Genomic DNA, 16,884 nt, shown 5'->3' with positions numbered 1-16,884 from the left:
GGGAGCTCACAGAGTGGCCGCTAGCATTTCCGTTTTTGTGCATTAACCACACCCACTTCCAATTTCTGACCAATCACAGAACAGTTGTCGGACACGACACGAGAAAAAACGTCTGCCCGGATGATGTGTCGAGAACAGGCTGCAAGAACTCCCAAACGAAGGCTGTGAGAACAAAACAAGTAGCCCGAGGAGCAAGAACTAATTTCTCTCTTCTTGCGGAATATGTAACAAGCTTTAGCTGGGAGGCTAGGAAGCTAACAAAAGTTACAAAGCATTGAACTTGTTTTTTTCTTCTCGTGCATTGGTGCACTGAGCTACACAGCCAATCAAATTATTCTTGCTGAATCAAATTTGCCAAAATTTGGGCCAAGGCAACCATGGATCGCAACTGCAAATGAGCAACGATGGGTTTGCTGTCTGATGACCTTAAACGTGACCATAAACTCTTAAAATGTTAGCCTCGGAGCAATTTAAATTATTACAAGTATTCTTGCTCTAAACCCAAATCTTAAACCTGATAGACTTAAAAAGCTTGTTCTAAAAGTCAGCTACTCAATGGATCAACTTTACTTCGCAAATTCCATTCTTTAAAAAAAAAAAAGCTGCACCCAGAAGCTTTGTGAGATTCTTTCAAAAGCGAAGTTTTATGATTGGAAAGTCTACTGACATTTAGGATTACTTGCTGCGATACAATATTTTGTGAATGTGCCTGATGATACATAATACAAAGTATTTCAGGTCAAGGAGAAACTCTGCAAATGGGGAATTAAGCAGGGATTAAATGTCAGCGAGCATTCGAACGCGCTTCATTGAATCACTTTTAATAAAACCAAACAACAGTGGGTTTATAAAATGCCATCAATTTACCACAAAACAACAATGAATAGTTTCTGCTAACCAGACTAAAAAAAAGACAACCAAGAGAGAATAGCAGACAGACGATGGAGAGTGATGTGTATGACCAGATGAGTTCGAGAGGAAAGGAAGGATGAAAAAGACGAAGAGTGAGAGTGACAAGGAATAAAAGAATCTTTGGAGAGATGGAAGGGAAGAGAGGAGGATGAGAAGATAAAGAAAAGGACATGGTGGATGGGAAAGGACTGATGGATGAACGAGGGAAGGAGAGGTGGAAGGAGGGAGAAAGAAGAGGGAGAAAATATTAAAATGAATGATGTGCACTCTCCAGTCAGAAGTGCAGCTGGCAGCAGAGTGGTGTCGTCAAGCCAGCGTAACAAACTGAGTGATGCTGGCGCTGATACAACGCAACAGAAAGACAGCCACTGAGGGAGAGACGGGGACGGGGGAGGAACCATTAACTTCTTCTCCTTCTCCTTTATTAAAAAGGAGGTGGCAACGTTTTCATACCACGCAAGAGTGCAGGCACGATCGGCCGGTGTGTGCGGCGGCTGCAAAAGACTGCAGGAGTTAGAAAGTAGAGGGGAAGAAGGTCACTGCAAGGTAACTGCTGCTTAGTGTAATTTGTCAAATTCGACACTGTTTGTCACACGAGGAACTGCAGGTAGCGCATCAGAGCGCGCGCTAGTATACGAGTCTGGTCCTGAGTCACGACACACATGGATGCGTGATTTACCAATTGAAATGAACATTAGAGGAAGCAGCGATGTGTCTTGATGCATTTGCAAACCCCACAACTAGACCCCCTGCAAGACCTGAAACACTGAACATACAAAAAAGATTTTCCTAAAAGGTGTCAAGCTTCATTCAAGAAAGAAACGCTCTCTTCAGAAGAAAATGAACACTGTAAAAACATGGTATGTTGAGGTATGTTGCCTGCTTTCGGCTTTGATAATGCCAAGACACTGTACATGAACAATTAGACTTGTTTCTTGTATGTACACCTATCGGGCATAAAATTAAGACCCCTGACAGGAAAAATAAATAACACCACCTTGTGACAAGTCAACGTTCCGCTGGAAAACGTTTGGTCCTGTCATTCATTGGTGTGGATGTTACTTAGACTCCGCCAGAACAGAGAAATTTGTTAGTTTTGTCGAGGTGACCAGAACAAGAACAAAGTTCGTTCTGGCCAGGTGATTTATCCTTCACAAGAAACTCAAGCGCTCCTCTGTGCACAACGTTAGGGACAACATTTCCAGTTTTCCGCATTAACCACACCCAAGTGCTGAGCAATCGTAGAACAGTTGTCGAACACAACCGATGTGTTGCGGAGCATGTAACAAGCTTTAAACATGTAGAACCCACCTAGACCCCACCCCATAGCAATGACACTCCTTGATGGCAACAAACACAGGCACATACACAAAAAACGCTTTAGGAACAACTAAAAACAACATGAAGAACAGCACAAGGTGTTGACCTGGCCTCCAAATTCACTAGATCCCAAACTGATCAAGTATCTGTGGGATGATCCACAGAGGCCCCTCCCCTCATAGGCCCCCACTAACAACATTCTGTTTCCAGACACCACAGGACACCCTCAGAAGGCCCATGTCCATTCTCTGATGAGCTACAACTGTTCTGGAGGCACAATGGAGACCTACACAATATTAGGAAGGCGGTCATAATGTTATGACTGATCGGTGTATATACAGGCTTCTTATAATAACAATAAAAAAAACGACCCTCCTATTCGCCCCTGCATACAAATGCATCCCGACTATTAATATGCATCTGAAAGAAGTGTGTTCCACCTGATCACACACACACACACACACACACACACACACATTTGTACAGCTATCTTTGTAAAGATATTCATTGACATTCCCTTGCCCTTTACCTTAACCTGGCAGGAATGTCCTCACTACAATATCTAAAGCTCCCTACAGAAAACAGACGAGCACACACAAACACACTCGGGGTGGTTTGTGTGTATGTGGCGGCGGCGGTGGCGCCGGCGGCAGCGGTGGTGGTGTTGGGGTGACAGATTTTGGCAAGGCGTTGTAGTCCTGGCGTAAGGGCACTGCAAATGTCTGGCCACCGAGGAAAACGAGACAGAGAGAAATGAAAAGAAAATCCAGGAGGAGAGACGGAGACAGAGTCAAAACTAAGAAAGAGACAATCTACTACTTTAACACCATCGCCGGTAAAGACTCTGAAGGAGTTTTGACTTTTATGGGATATTAAATGTCACCAAAGCATTGTATCCCATTAGATATATGTGTGTGAAAAAGCATCTTAATTAGTGTGAATCCTTGAGTTATGTTCGTAAACATGTTGTTTGAAGGCATTAGGATATTTGACTACTACATTTTAATCATCATCAATCATCATCTTTGAGTCGAAGTGTGTATTTGGAGAAATACCCTCAGATATATTGTGTTCACGAGAATGGTATCATGAAATCACTTGAACGGTTTGTCCTGTTTTTACTTCACGATTTTAAACTTCATAAATTCAATTTAAAGTTTCGAGGGATCTTTAATCCACCAGTTATCCATTAGCAGTTTTCATGCAGAGGGATGTTGGGTGCTGGAGCCTATCCCAGCACACTCTGGTACACTCTGGACCGATCGCCAGACTATCGCAGGGCTAACACAAAGAGACAAACAACCATTCACACCTACATTCACACTTAAAATCATCCCAACATGAATGTCTTTGGAAGGTGGGAGGGAAGTTGGAGAGCCTGGAGAAGACCCTCACAGGCCCAGGGAACAGCATGTCCTAATCACTGCACCAGTGTGCCACCATCTTTAAGATCATTCAAATATCATTCAAATAAAATAAAAAGTAATTATCCTGGTAATAAGGCCATCCTGGTAATCCTTCATAGGTGTTGAAGTAGATGCGTCACAAGTTGATTTGAAAGAAGGCCCGTCCCTCCATATGAGCTTAAGGGGGAACTACCGTTTTTTTACAACCTGGACCTTATTTCTGGCATAAAATATGATTGTTTACTCACCCATATAACTTTGGTGTAATTTGTAGTCCTTCGGCAGATATTTAGATCCGCGTATATCCATATAGTGGGAGTGAATGGGGCACCGAAATGCAGCCTCTAAATAACGCATTATCTGCCGCAAAACTCGTTCATTTCACCAATATTTTGTCATGATACACTAGTGCTATTCCCCATTGAGTCCGGAGTTACCTGTTGTCTATTCGTGCAGCGGTTTGTTGTTCTTTGGCCAGCTGTTCCTCTCTCTGCCTCCGCATCCTCCTTTCAATGAGCTCCTCATCCGTATACTCTGGCTGAAAACGGTAAGGACGTCCATCATAAACAAAGTCGTCGTTCACAACCTCAGAATCGGAAAATTATTCAGCCATGTTGCAAAAATGCAAAATATTGGTGAAACGAATGAGTTTTGCAGCAGATAATGCGTTATTTAGAGCGTTTCGGTGTCCCAGTCACTCCCACTATATGGATATACACAAATCTAAATATCGTCCAAATGACTCCAAATAACACCAAAGTTATATGGGTGAGTAAACGATTGTATTTTAAGCCAGAAATAAGGTCCAGGTTGTAAAAACCAGTAGTTCCCCTATAAGGTTCTGCTCAAGGTTTCTTCCTGTTAAAAGGGAGTTTTTCCTTCAGACCATCGCCTTCAGGCTTGCTCTGGGGGTTTCAGGACAGTTTTCAGATGTTGTAAAGCGTCTTCTGAGACAACTTGTATTGTTATTGACGCTATATAAATAAAATTGAATTGAAATTGAACTGAAAGTGCAAACGTCCCATAACAGAGGGCGCGCTGTCTTTACTGAGCAGGAGACGGCTGATTTTATTAGGCAGGACTCATGTCAACCACAGTATGAGCAGCACCACACTTGTCTCTGGTTACAAAAGTCTTGTTTTCAAGATCGGCTTGCATTTCTGCATTGGACTACTTTGATGATGATTATGTTTTATATCTTAATAAAGACCAAAACTGAGATTAGATGAGCGATTCCAAAGTGTAAAGAAAAACACTGAATGGTGAAAAGATATAGAAGCTCTAAATCTCAATGTATATCTCAGTTTTACGTAAACATGCACTGTAGTCTGGTTCTCTTATTTTTGGATTGTCACTGAAAAAACTCTCATCTGATGTTATATAGCATGCAGTCCCCTCTTCCCTCTGACCCTGCCTTTACTTATTTTCGTGTTTTCCAAACCACAGGGTTTCTCAGCTTACTGTGACCTTAGGCAATGTCACGGGCTAAAAACACATCTACAGTAACTGAGAGGAGTTGGACCAGGACAGCCATCGGTTTCAAGGCAGGCTAAAAAAAACCAAAATAAATAAATAAAAAAAAAAGGGTGATGTTGTTCATACCTAAAAATGTGGAATAAACATTTTGTATTTAAAGCGTTAAACATTTTCTTCACTTGCCAAATACTAACATCACAGAATTAAGGACTCTGGCGGTGGCCTTGCTTTTCCTCCACAGTAACCATAAGCTAAAGAGCATTAGAGCTGGGTATTGCTCATAGACTGTATATATAAATATGTACAATGCATCTCCACTTCCTTGCATTGGCCAAACTGACGCTATTTTCCCTGGAACGTCCTCCAGACTCAGTCACATTTTGATTTAATTAATACTGAGCTCTGTTCTACCTCCACCATTTACAAGGAAATGTTGGATTATACACTGTACTGATTTTTTTTTTTCTTTTTTTACGAGACCTTTCAGAAAAACTGATACTTGAGTATTCATCAGTATTTATAAACTACCTAAAATGACTGAAACCATCCTTGAAAAATAATTATTTGACGTGTATTTTAGAGTTTTAGTTTGGCCCAAGTCCCGCCCACTAACATGGAGGGGGTGGAGCTAATGATCTATACGCCAACACTATGCCAGCCACCAGGGGGAGCTCTACATGCTTTGGCTTCACTTTAGAGGAGCGGTTTGCTGTCCATCTTTATACAGTCTATGGTATCACTACAGATTTCTTCCAAATTCAATTCAATATTAGTTTATTTAGAGAGTTTTGAAATATTTTTTCATAAAACAAAATCTACCTTGAAAAATTCAATAAAAAAAGAGAAAATCCTGAACTGAAAGTAAATTAATAAATGTCCATTAAATGTATAACCTAAAAATACATGGACGGAAGGAGGGAGAACCTGGAATAAAGCCACGCAGACTTAACACTGGGCTGTAACGTAAACTAGAATTAAAAGCAATGCAAAGTTCAGTCTGATAGTTAAACAGTTGGACTAACAGTAGTGGATCAAACTAAAGTAATCGACACCATCCCTAAAGCCTCGCTCCTAAAACATCATACTTCATTCACCTTTGTTTCTTATACCGGGCAGTCATGATTGTAGTATTGTCAAGAGTGAATCACTGTCAGGAAAATACTGTATAAACAACAAAACAGTCGCCACAAACAGTTCATTCATTGTTTTAAGACTTTAAACACATAACCAGCGCTGTATTTTTATATATATATTTATCGTCTATGTCGACAACAGTCTTCTCAGTTTACGAGGCAGGAAGCTTGTCATCCAATATGTAGTTGCATCAATCCTTTTCTATGATATAAAATAATATTAAATTATCTCAGCTTATAGCATATTTATGACCTTGTGCTTTTGTAATGTTACCCCACCCCCCCGTGTCTCTTATCATGTCGTGTCTCATCTTAATGCACTCACATGTTTATATTCAATTAAGCTTTGTCATTGATTTTTTTTATCATTTCTGGCAACATATGGAAGTCAGTATTCTGCCAATAATGAACTCACTGAATTGAACTGGCGCCAGAGAGAGCGAGACGACGGCAGCGACAGGTGAGAGGCGAGCACTAGCCGTAAACATGCTCTCAATCACAATTAGGAGGGGGGAGGGGGGGTAGTGGCAGAGGACAGATGAGCTGCTACTGGTCCTGGCGCTGTATTTGCCATTTGGGTGCGATCAGCCAGTTAACATGCACTGCATTAGACACTGGGAGGGCATTAAAAGGGTTGGAAGTGGCAGTCGCGCAAACAAACACACACACACACACACACAGGACCAAAGGGTAATAAAAATCTATCTAGCCCATCGGCAGTCTTTCCATCCATGGATCTACTGCATGACAGGGTAAGTGGGGTTTTAACTTGTCTTGTCTAATAAAAATCAGCCTTGCCCCTCAGGCTTTGCTGACACACCTGGTCTGATCAGCAACTGGGTCAGCAGCTGTCTGCCTGCACATATTTCTGAGGCTTTGTCTGTCAAAAAGAAAAGGGGGCTAAAAAAAAAAAAAAACACACGCCAATAAAACTTCTCTTTCTGTCACCACCTCTACCTCTGTTACAAATCTCCGGCTGCCGGATAGGCTCAAGGACATGCATTGCAAAAATAAAAAAAATAAAAAATTCTAGTGGGCGCTGCTAAAAGGGTCAGCTCAGGTAACGACTGGAGCAACAGTTCGGTACAGTTATCAACCAAGTGACCTCACATGGGAAAAGTCTACACGTCCACGCTCGCTTTCTTTTTTTCTTTCCACCGAGCACTTCCTCTTCTCTGAAGGTGTGTTAGTTGAGTCAGCTGCTGGAGTGTTTGATTGCAAGAAAAATCTACAGACGCCGAGTATCCTGGGAGTCATGATTGACAGATTCTGCACAAGCTGCAATATATGTGAAGACCAAAGGAATAACAGGTTTTATAAAAAAAAAAAAAAAGGAAAAAGAAAAAACATAGACACTGACACTGGATGCCAACGTCTGTGTAGGTGGCACATTTGGTTTCGCCCATAGACTGTCTATAAATATGGACACGGAACTGCTCCTCTGAAGTGAAGCCAAAGCAAGTAGAGCTCCCCCTGGTGTCTGGTTGCAGTGTAGGTCATAAGCTCCACCCCCTCCATGTTAGTGGGCGGGACTTGTACCAAACCAAAACACATCAATTCATTTTTTTTCAAGGATGGTTTCTGTCGTTTTAGGTAGTTTATATAATACTGATGCAAATGTCCATTTTTCTGATACGTTTTGTTTGTAGATAGTTGTCGCTAGAGAAACAGGATGTGACATCATGATGGCTACAAGTTGTCATGTCAACCGGCCGTGAAGCGGTCCCGTAGGACTTTGTACTTATTTATTTATCGTTTCCAACTCTCAGTGTATAATCCAACATGTCCTTGTAAACTGGTGGAGGTAAAGCAGAGCGTAGTATTAATTAAACGAAAATGCGAGTGAGTCTGGAGGAAGTGTGTGCAGCTCATCGATAACACGGCTTCGCGTGGCTCCACTCTCGGACCGTACTGATCAGACCCTGGCCCCAAATTCGCAAGATGCCGCCGCCCCCTATCCCCGGGAAAACAGCGTCAGTTTGGCCAATTCATGGAAGTGGAGACGCATTGTCCATATTTATATACAGTCTATGGTTTCACCAGGTAAATCTAGAACCTGGCAATGGTTTCAAGAATCAATAACCCATAAAATAATAATTAACACAAATATAAGAAGCTAAAAACTTCAATTAAATGAACCTACAAATTAGAGCTGAGCAATGCAAGAGAAAATTCCAATTAAACTGAATTCTTAAATGTGTCACGACTTTTTCATCTAAAAATCCTTTTTTTTAAAGAAAAAAAAAAAAGCATCCTCTCAGTTTGTGCAGGGTCACGTGAGTTGTGAAGACATACAACTATTGATTTTCCTGCTCGAATGAATCACTTTTGGACTTAAAGCTCCAACATCACTCGGACATGATTTATTGATCTGGTAACGGCTCTTCCGATTCATTCTCATGCTCCAAATTACGATTTGATGCGACCCTGAAAGATTAACTTCTGTTCTCCGTCGACACCATACAGTACACAAAAGATAAATTTAATTGAAGTGCTGTATTGTCCAGTTTGGTCTTCGATTTGTTTTGTCCACAACAGAGAAGATGAAAACAATTAGTCTCTTTTATGCACTGACAAGATTTAGAAACTAAACGTTCCATTTGTCAACGTACAGCAGTGTGTGTCACCACTCCACACTCCATATGCCTGCAAATACCGCCCATATTTGTTAGATATAGTCTTGAGATGTTTTCCCTAAATATAATAACATAAGTTTGATGCAGCCTTTACAACACTCTAAATTGCTGTAGGTTGCTCTGGCCCTGTTCACACCTGGTATTAACATGCCTTCAGGGTGTGAACACAGTCAAGTGTTGAGATCCGATCGCTCACATCCCATTTGGAGGTGATCTGGGGCGACTTCCCCTTGCATCCAACCTCTCATCCTGGCTTCAATCATTGTCCGAAAAAGCAAAAGCTCTGAAAGCGATGTTCATAAGCACAGAGTCTTTACCATCTCTGGCCCTTGAAGTTGTTAACTGACTAAATAATAAATAAATCTGAACAAGGAGTAACAAATGGAATTATTGAATATGAGAAGGCTGATTCAGATTCAGATCCAGAATATGTTATTGATCCTTTAAGCAAATGGTTTTGACAGTTGCAAGGAGAGAGAGTAAAATACAGATAGAAGAAAATAACAACATAAAAAATGTATGTAAGAATTAAATGTAAGGTGCAATGCTAGATAGTGAAAAAACAAAATGTTGCAGAAGGAGATTATTGCACCTGGATTACTATGATATATAAAGTACTTACAATTAGAAGAGGATGGCTACAATAAATTATAATAGATAGTTTATAATTTGCATAATAAAGATGTATGTGTTCAATTAGCGGTGTCTTCAGTGTCATATTTTACTCAATCATGAGTGCCGCCTTTAATTACCTACTGGAGAATCTCCAGACATTACTCCGCATAAGGATGCCACCAGAATTTCGCACAGGTCTCTAAAACATCTAACATCAAGGTGGAGGGAAATAAAAGAAAACTTAATGTGCGTACATTCGGTGAGTGAGAGCGGCTTCACTGATCATTATGACCCATTATTTGCATGGTGATGCCTTGTTGGGGCACACAACAAAAAAACTCTGTTCGAGTTTAGTGGTAAATGGCAGCTGTTGGAATGATATTCTGCTGCGCTTTAAATTGTGTCTGGGTTCATTTGCAAATAGAGCACAAAACTGGGATCAGTTTTTCAAATGCAGATACAAAACTAATATTTTTAAGATAGCTGACTCCGTTAAACCCATATTGTTGGTTTTATTTTCATGTTGTTTTAGGCTCTGCTTTTTTTTTGTAAGGTGACCTTGAGTGATCTGAGAGGCACAAAAAAAAAAAAATGTGTTATTATTATTTTTTATTGGATCTCAAGTGGTGTCTTGAGGCACATCTAATCCGAGGCGTCCAGTTGTCATCTAATAACTCAGGACTCATGTTAATACCAGCTCTGACCGGGGCATCTGTCTCTGTCTCTACAGATGATATATTCAGCTCTGGTAAACAGAAATGCTCCTCAAAAGTGAGGCCAAAGCAAGTAGAGCTCCCCCTGGTGACTGGCTGCAGTATAGGTCTTAAGCTCCACCCCCTCCATGTTAGTGGGCGGGACTTGGGCCAAACTAAAACACTAAAATACACGACAAATAATTATTTTTCAAGGATGGTTTCAGTCATTTTAGGTAGTTTATATAATACGAATGAATACTTAAGTATCAATTTTTCTGATGAGTTTCATTTCAGTTAGTTATTTGACACTATAGAAACAGGATGTGACCTCATGATCACTGCAAGTTGCCATGCCAACCGCTCCGCAAAGAGGTCATTTGCAAAAAATAAATAAATAAATAAATAACACGGCGTGGCTCCACTCTCGGACCGCGCTGTGCAGACTCTGTCTCCAAAATCTGTATCCCTGGGAAAATAACATCAGTTTGGCCAATGTGAGGAAGTGGGGACGTGTAGTCCATATTTATATACAGTCTATGGTCGCCACAAACAGTTAATTCAAAACTATGTTATACTGCAAAACATGGATTATAATGGTTAAATTTTTACACATGGATTTAGCCGGCTCTGATTAGTTTACTTGACATTGCCTGAACTGTTCCTGTACTATAAAGAATGATGCCTGGAAGGGTTTGTGTACATACTGTAATCAATAATAATAATAGCTTTGATGAACTGGGACCTTGTTAATACTGCTAGATCTAAGATATGACTGCCGCAATTACTGTTGAACAAAAGTAATTAGTATTATGGGTGCTCCCTGTCTCTAGGTAACGTGTCCAGAGTCCTACGTTTAGTAGGTAAAAGATAAGCTGGAAGTAATTTGAACATACGACATATTAAGTGTGCGGGATAATAAACAATGTCTCTACGGAAAACAGGAGGAGGAGGGGGAGGAGGAGGAGGAGGAGGGAAGGTGAGAGGCAGATAGCTTGATGGGCAAATAGACGCAGAGGTGAAGGGAAATCACTCGTTGGCTGAAGCTGATTAACAACCAGCAATTAACATGTGATCACTGTCAGCTCCAGACATGTTCACAGACACTTTATCTAATCAATCACGTTTCACAAACAAAGTGGTAACTGGCTTAGCAGTTTGATTGCTTCGATGGGAAAAAATGTAATCATTAAGACCAAATGAGCCAATACACTGATCAGTCATAACATTATGACCACCCAATATTGTGTAATGTCTCCCTTGTGCCTCCAAAACAGTTGTGAGTCATTAGAGAATGGACATGGGCCTTCTGAGGGTGTCCTGTGGTGTCTGGGAACAAAATGCTGTTAGTGGGGGGCCTTTAAGGGGAGGGGCCTCTGTGGATCATCCCACAGATACTTGATCAGTTTGGGATCTAGTGAATTTGGAGGCCAGGTCAACATCTTGTGCTGTTCTTCTTTTTTTTGAGTTAAAGCATTTTTGTGTGTGTCTGTGTCAGGCTGCATCCTGCTGGGGATGGCTGCTGCCATCAAGGAGTGTCATTGCTATGGGGTGGGGGTGCCTGGTCTGGTCTAGGAGGGTGCTACATGTCTAAGTAACATCCAGGTCCAAAAGTTTCCCAGCAGAACACTGAATTATCACAAGATGGTCAATGTTATTTACATCTTCTGTCAGTGGTTTTAATGTTGTGGTGAACGGTGTACATACAAAAATACAAAACATTTGACTTCTTGATCAAAGTATCTATCAAAAGAATTAAGTGGAAGCATCCACTACTACTTCAGAGGGTTATTTTCAGTCACCACGGTTAAAATGTCTGATAACAAGTGGAAGCTTCATATAATACCTTGTACGAACCTTACAGGATGAGCAAAAGTTTGTTCACTTTTTGATTTAGGTTCAGGTTTTTCTTTTTTTTTCAAAATTAAGTGCAGCAATGACTGTCTTAGTACCATACTGAAAACTAAAATAAACTTTGTTTTTCGGACACGTACAAAAACGTTAAACAGACAAATGGAGCGAGAACGTAGCCAGAGAAATGTGCAGAACCTGTTAGTTTCAATCTCCAAGGCACTTTATCATCCAGCGCAGACCCAAATGCCTCAAGACAAAACCCCTGGATGAACCTACAGTCCATCAGAGCAACACAACTTCAGAAACAGCCTCCTTGGTTGTTTTCTAAATTGCCTCAATGGCTCTCCTCTTTGCAAAATCAAACCCAGCCCATATTAGATAAATGATTGTGATTGATGATTGAGTGCAGGTGACTGGTTTGAACTAGAGGGAGACCAGATGTATTCTGCTTTAGAAAATGAAATGCGCTTTCAGATTCATCTGTTCCAGGCTTGTTTAAGTGGTAATATTAAGGATATAACTGACTAACAAAAGGGGAGGAATTACTCCCACTAAACAACCCCAAAGTGAAAATGTACTCACTCCCACTGTTTCCTCCTGGCCTGCGGTGTGTTGTGCAGCTTATGTGCTTGGTGGGCCAGGATGACATCTCGGTGATCCACCACCCCTCCCCTCCGGCGGATGAGTGGGACCGTGGGGTCATTGGTGCTGGTAACGAGGGACATGGAGCCCCGGCTGGAGCGGACCCCGTAGCCACCGTCTCCTCCAGTGAAGGGCACTTCTCTGTAATGATCCACCCGCACATCGTACACTGTGTGGTAGTAGGTGGGGTTGGGGCCCACGCTGCTCCCGCTGATTGGTGGCGGGTGGCAGCGCAGCGGCCGCTGGAGGCCCTGAGAGGAAGAGGAACAGGACGAAGTCTGAGGCCACACCACCGAGCCGCCATGGTCCGGATAAAGGGGGGACAGCATGGAGCTGGAGGAGGAGGAGGAGGAGGAGGAGGAGGAGGAGGAGAGGGGGAGAGACGAGAAAGAGTAGGGGAAGGGGAGAATGGAGGTGAATGAGGAGTAGAGGACAGGGAAAGAAAAGACAAAGAAAATTAAAGAATCATTGTAAAGTGGCAACAATTTACAAATTAGCTGATGAAGAGAAAATTTACTGCTTTGAACTTGTTATATACTCTGCAAGAAGCAAGAAATTTGTTCTCGCTCGTAGGGCGCAAGAACAAGAAAAAAGTTAGTTTTGGCCAGGTTATTTATACTTCACGAGAAACTCTAGTGACGATCTCCGGGGAAGTCCTCATAGGCCCCTCCCACTGCAGCATACATCATACGTGCTATGCATTGTGGGAGATGCGGGAGATGGATAACGAGAGGCACTTTTCTTATTATTTTCGGACGTCGGCCGGTCATTTTGACGTTGTCTGTCGGATCACGGCGTTCATTCAACATGCACCCACACACAGTATGCCCATCTCTACCCAGGAAAGATAAGCAGTCACACTGTGATTATTAGCATCTGAGAGCTCAAAAAGTGGCCGCTAGCATCCTCTTTTCCGCATTAACCACGCCCACTTCCAATTTCTGACCAATACCAGAATAGTTGCAGGACACCACACGAGAAAAAAGTTCTGCGCGGTTGATGTGTCAAGAACAAGCTGCAAGAACACCCAAACGAGGTTCTTGCAGCTTGTTTTCTTGAGAGTTCTTGCTCTGAAACGAGGTTCTTGCAGCATAAACAGCTTTTATTGATTAATTGGCTGTTTTTAAAGCAAAAATATCAAATCCTTCTAATCCAGATTTGTTGCTTTTCTCTGTCACAATTTAATTTGATTAGATTAGATTAGATTCAACTTTATTGTTATTGAATACAGTACACACACACACACACACACACACACACACACAACAAAAGGCAGTTTGGCAGAAGTGCAAATAACAAAGAGTGCTAAATTAACCCAATAATAGGAAACAAGCTACGACTACTAAGCAAGTAGTTTACAGTAATAATATATAGAAATGTAATACTAACATATAGATTTGTATATGCAGTATGGACAGTCAGTATACGCACACATATTTATGTATACATATACACATAAATACACTCATATACATATTAACATTCATTGCAAAATTAAGATCTTTGGGTTTTGCAACCAAAACATGTCAACCTGGGCTGTGGGCACACTGACAATCAGAGCTTCATAAATAAGGTTTATATTAATGTCTGCTTAGTGGTGCATTGAAAATGTACGGTATTGATAATGGAGAGAGTGCAGTAAAAGAATCAGTCAATCAAAACAAGATTCTTTTCTTTTAACCGTTTGGCAGTCAAGAGAAAAATGAGAGACTACACAATTGTTCTTTCTGCGACCATTTTTTTTTTCGTGACAAAACCAACCGACAAGCACAGGCACTTCATGCCGAGACTGGCCAGCTGTGCGGAGGTGTGAAAGTAGGCAGAATAATAGTTGCCATTGTCACTGTAACCTGCCATGTGCACAGGTGATTGCAACATCATGAATGCGTTTAAGGAGAGATTGCCCAAAAAAATGCGAGCTGTTATGCGAATTGCACAATTCACCATGCGGCGGTAACAAAGACACACAAATGACACATCACTGTAATGACTACCTTCCTAAGCAATTAGTACGATAGCAGGATGCAGCCGTTGTGGGCAGACGATGACGGGGTTTTTCTTACATCGCACAATATATTATACGCCCAAGTCTGTTTCAAGCATAAAGAGGTGATTTTGAAAAAATGGAAGAAGTGGGAGTTGTGTGTGGCCAGAAAATATACAATACAACAAGATTTAGTTTTACTGGGTATATAGTGCATCGGCCCCTGCGGAGTAAACCGACAATCCCATACTTCTTTGTATCAGCTGCAGCCCTCAGATGACTTAATTATTTGCTGGCTTTGTGCAAAAAAAACTAAAAACTAAAACTAAATCAGTACTCCTTTCTTTTAATCGCATTCAAACAATCTGCTGCTTCTGCTCTGGTGCAGGTTCTTTTTCAGCTGCATTTTTGTTACTGTGTTGACCAACGTTACACCAGAGGCATCAGAGAGAGTGTGGTCCTGAACACTGAGAGGCTGGAAGGAAACAGTTCTGGGAGTACAACTATGACAGGAACATGGAAGAAAGGATTTCATAGGTTTCAGAGAAGGACAACGAGGTTGGGAGGGGAGGGCCATGGAGGGTATGTTTCTAAAAAAAAACACGTCAAGACATTTTGCATGTTATCGGTATCCGCATTTTATGGCTTTGGCATGCACCATCTTAAAGAAAGACCACCTACACCTGACCTAATATCTCAGTTGTCATTTAATGTATTCAAATGACTTGAGTAAAGCTTCAAATGCTTTGTCATGACAAGTCACTAACATGAACAAATGGGCTTTGAGTGGTGTGTAGTCTGGTAATATTTGGATTTCATTATGGGGCGTATTTCAAATGACAAGGAGGGAAATAAAATACCTTGGTAAGCGACTGGATATGCATATTACGATTCAATACAATTGTATTTATAAAGCGGAACCTAGAGCAGATCCAATGGAGAGTGGGACACACAGCTGTTAACATGCTATACAGTATTAGCACACAATTGCATGAGTAGTAATAGAGAAGAAATCAGATGAAAAATTAGAGGACAGGAGCTTAGTGCGAGACAGAAGAGAGTAGAGGATAGGTGCTGAGTGCATCGTCCCCCAGTAGCCTAGGCCTATAGCTGCATAAATCATACAGATAACATGGATGACTATGTCTTCTGTCCATCATCGCATGAAGCCTGATCAAACCATTTGATTGGCCCGGTAGATCTTTGCCGGAGCATAATCAGTTCCGAACAAAGGGATTCCAGACAAACTTTCCGCCCCAAAAAAAAATAAAAAATGCAGGAGGGGAAGGTGGGCTGGTCCAGGCTAGTCCTATCTGTACACATGGTATCAGGTATGAGAACAATGCAGGCGAAATGACTCATGGATCAAGAGTTTTATGCATTAACCCAAAATGTTTTTTTTTTTTTTTGTTAAGGAAAAATGCCTCCAAGAGCTTTTGTTTACTCAGCGTAAACCAATTATAGCACTCATAAGAAAATGCACTGGCTACATCTTCACTAAGGGGCTTACAAATATCCTGTTATTCAAACAATATTCAGAGGTAAGCACTGGCGCTGAAGTAAACATGACATATATTGTCCCATAAGCCACTAAAACCACAATAAAGCTTCAGCAGATTCATAACTTCAGCACAGCGACTATCTGCAGCTGCAGATGTTGCAGAAAATGGAACTCCATCATAAGATTATGCACTTGAATTTATGAAACAGAGGGTCCGGCCTATGATTGACGGTTTATGTGGATGTAACACACAATTGAGTGGAGCACTGCGTGAAGCTGCTTCCTGTTTGAAAAAAGAGGAAATAAAGGCCACAATCGATGTTACTGAAATCATTATTTTTCCTTTTTGATAACTCAAAGCATCTTTGGGTTGTACTGAAATTGATTGTCCACTCTAACTTTAAAACAGAAATGAAGATTGTTTTTTCAACCACTCTTAAGTCCATCAATTTCTCAGCTGTTTAAGTGTATTTTATCTCGCTCTAAACAATAAATACATATTTAGTAGCCAAAAATGACAACAGAACAAAATGTTGGGATGTAAACCAACTGACTTCATGTTGAGTAAATGTCAGCCGATACAATATGATACGATACGATACGATAAGATGCAATACGATACGATGCAATACGATACGATACGATACGATACGATACGCGTTGCAATAAACAATAAGATACAATAAACGATACAATATGAAGTGCAGTGCAAT

At 41.1% G+C, this 16,884-nt stretch overlaps 1 protein-coding gene across 1 annotated transcript in view; it reads right to left on the bottom strand.

Annotated features, from left to right (window-relative positions):
* Window positions 1-13,015, bottom strand: part of cacna1ab (calcium channel, voltage-dependent, P/Q type, alpha 1A subunit, b) — a gene marked incomplete at both ends in the record, with an annotated part of 167,288 nt that extends 154,273 nt beyond the window's left edge. The window contains one exon of the mRNA XM_084568105.1: window positions 12,627-13,015. Coding sequence (XP_084424231.1) covers window positions 12,627-13,015 — 389 coding nt within the window. The remainder of the gene's footprint in view (window positions 1-12,626) is intronic.
* Window positions 13,016-16,884: the final 3,869 nt, after the last annotated feature.

This window comes from Chelon labrosus (assembly GCF_963514085.1).
Source record: "Chelon labrosus genome assembly, chromosome: 2".
Classification (NCBI taxonomy): domain Eukaryota; kingdom Metazoa; phylum Chordata; class Actinopteri; order Mugiliformes; family Mugilidae; genus Chelon; species Chelon labrosus.
This window is presented reverse-complemented; position numbering and strand designations above follow the sequence as displayed.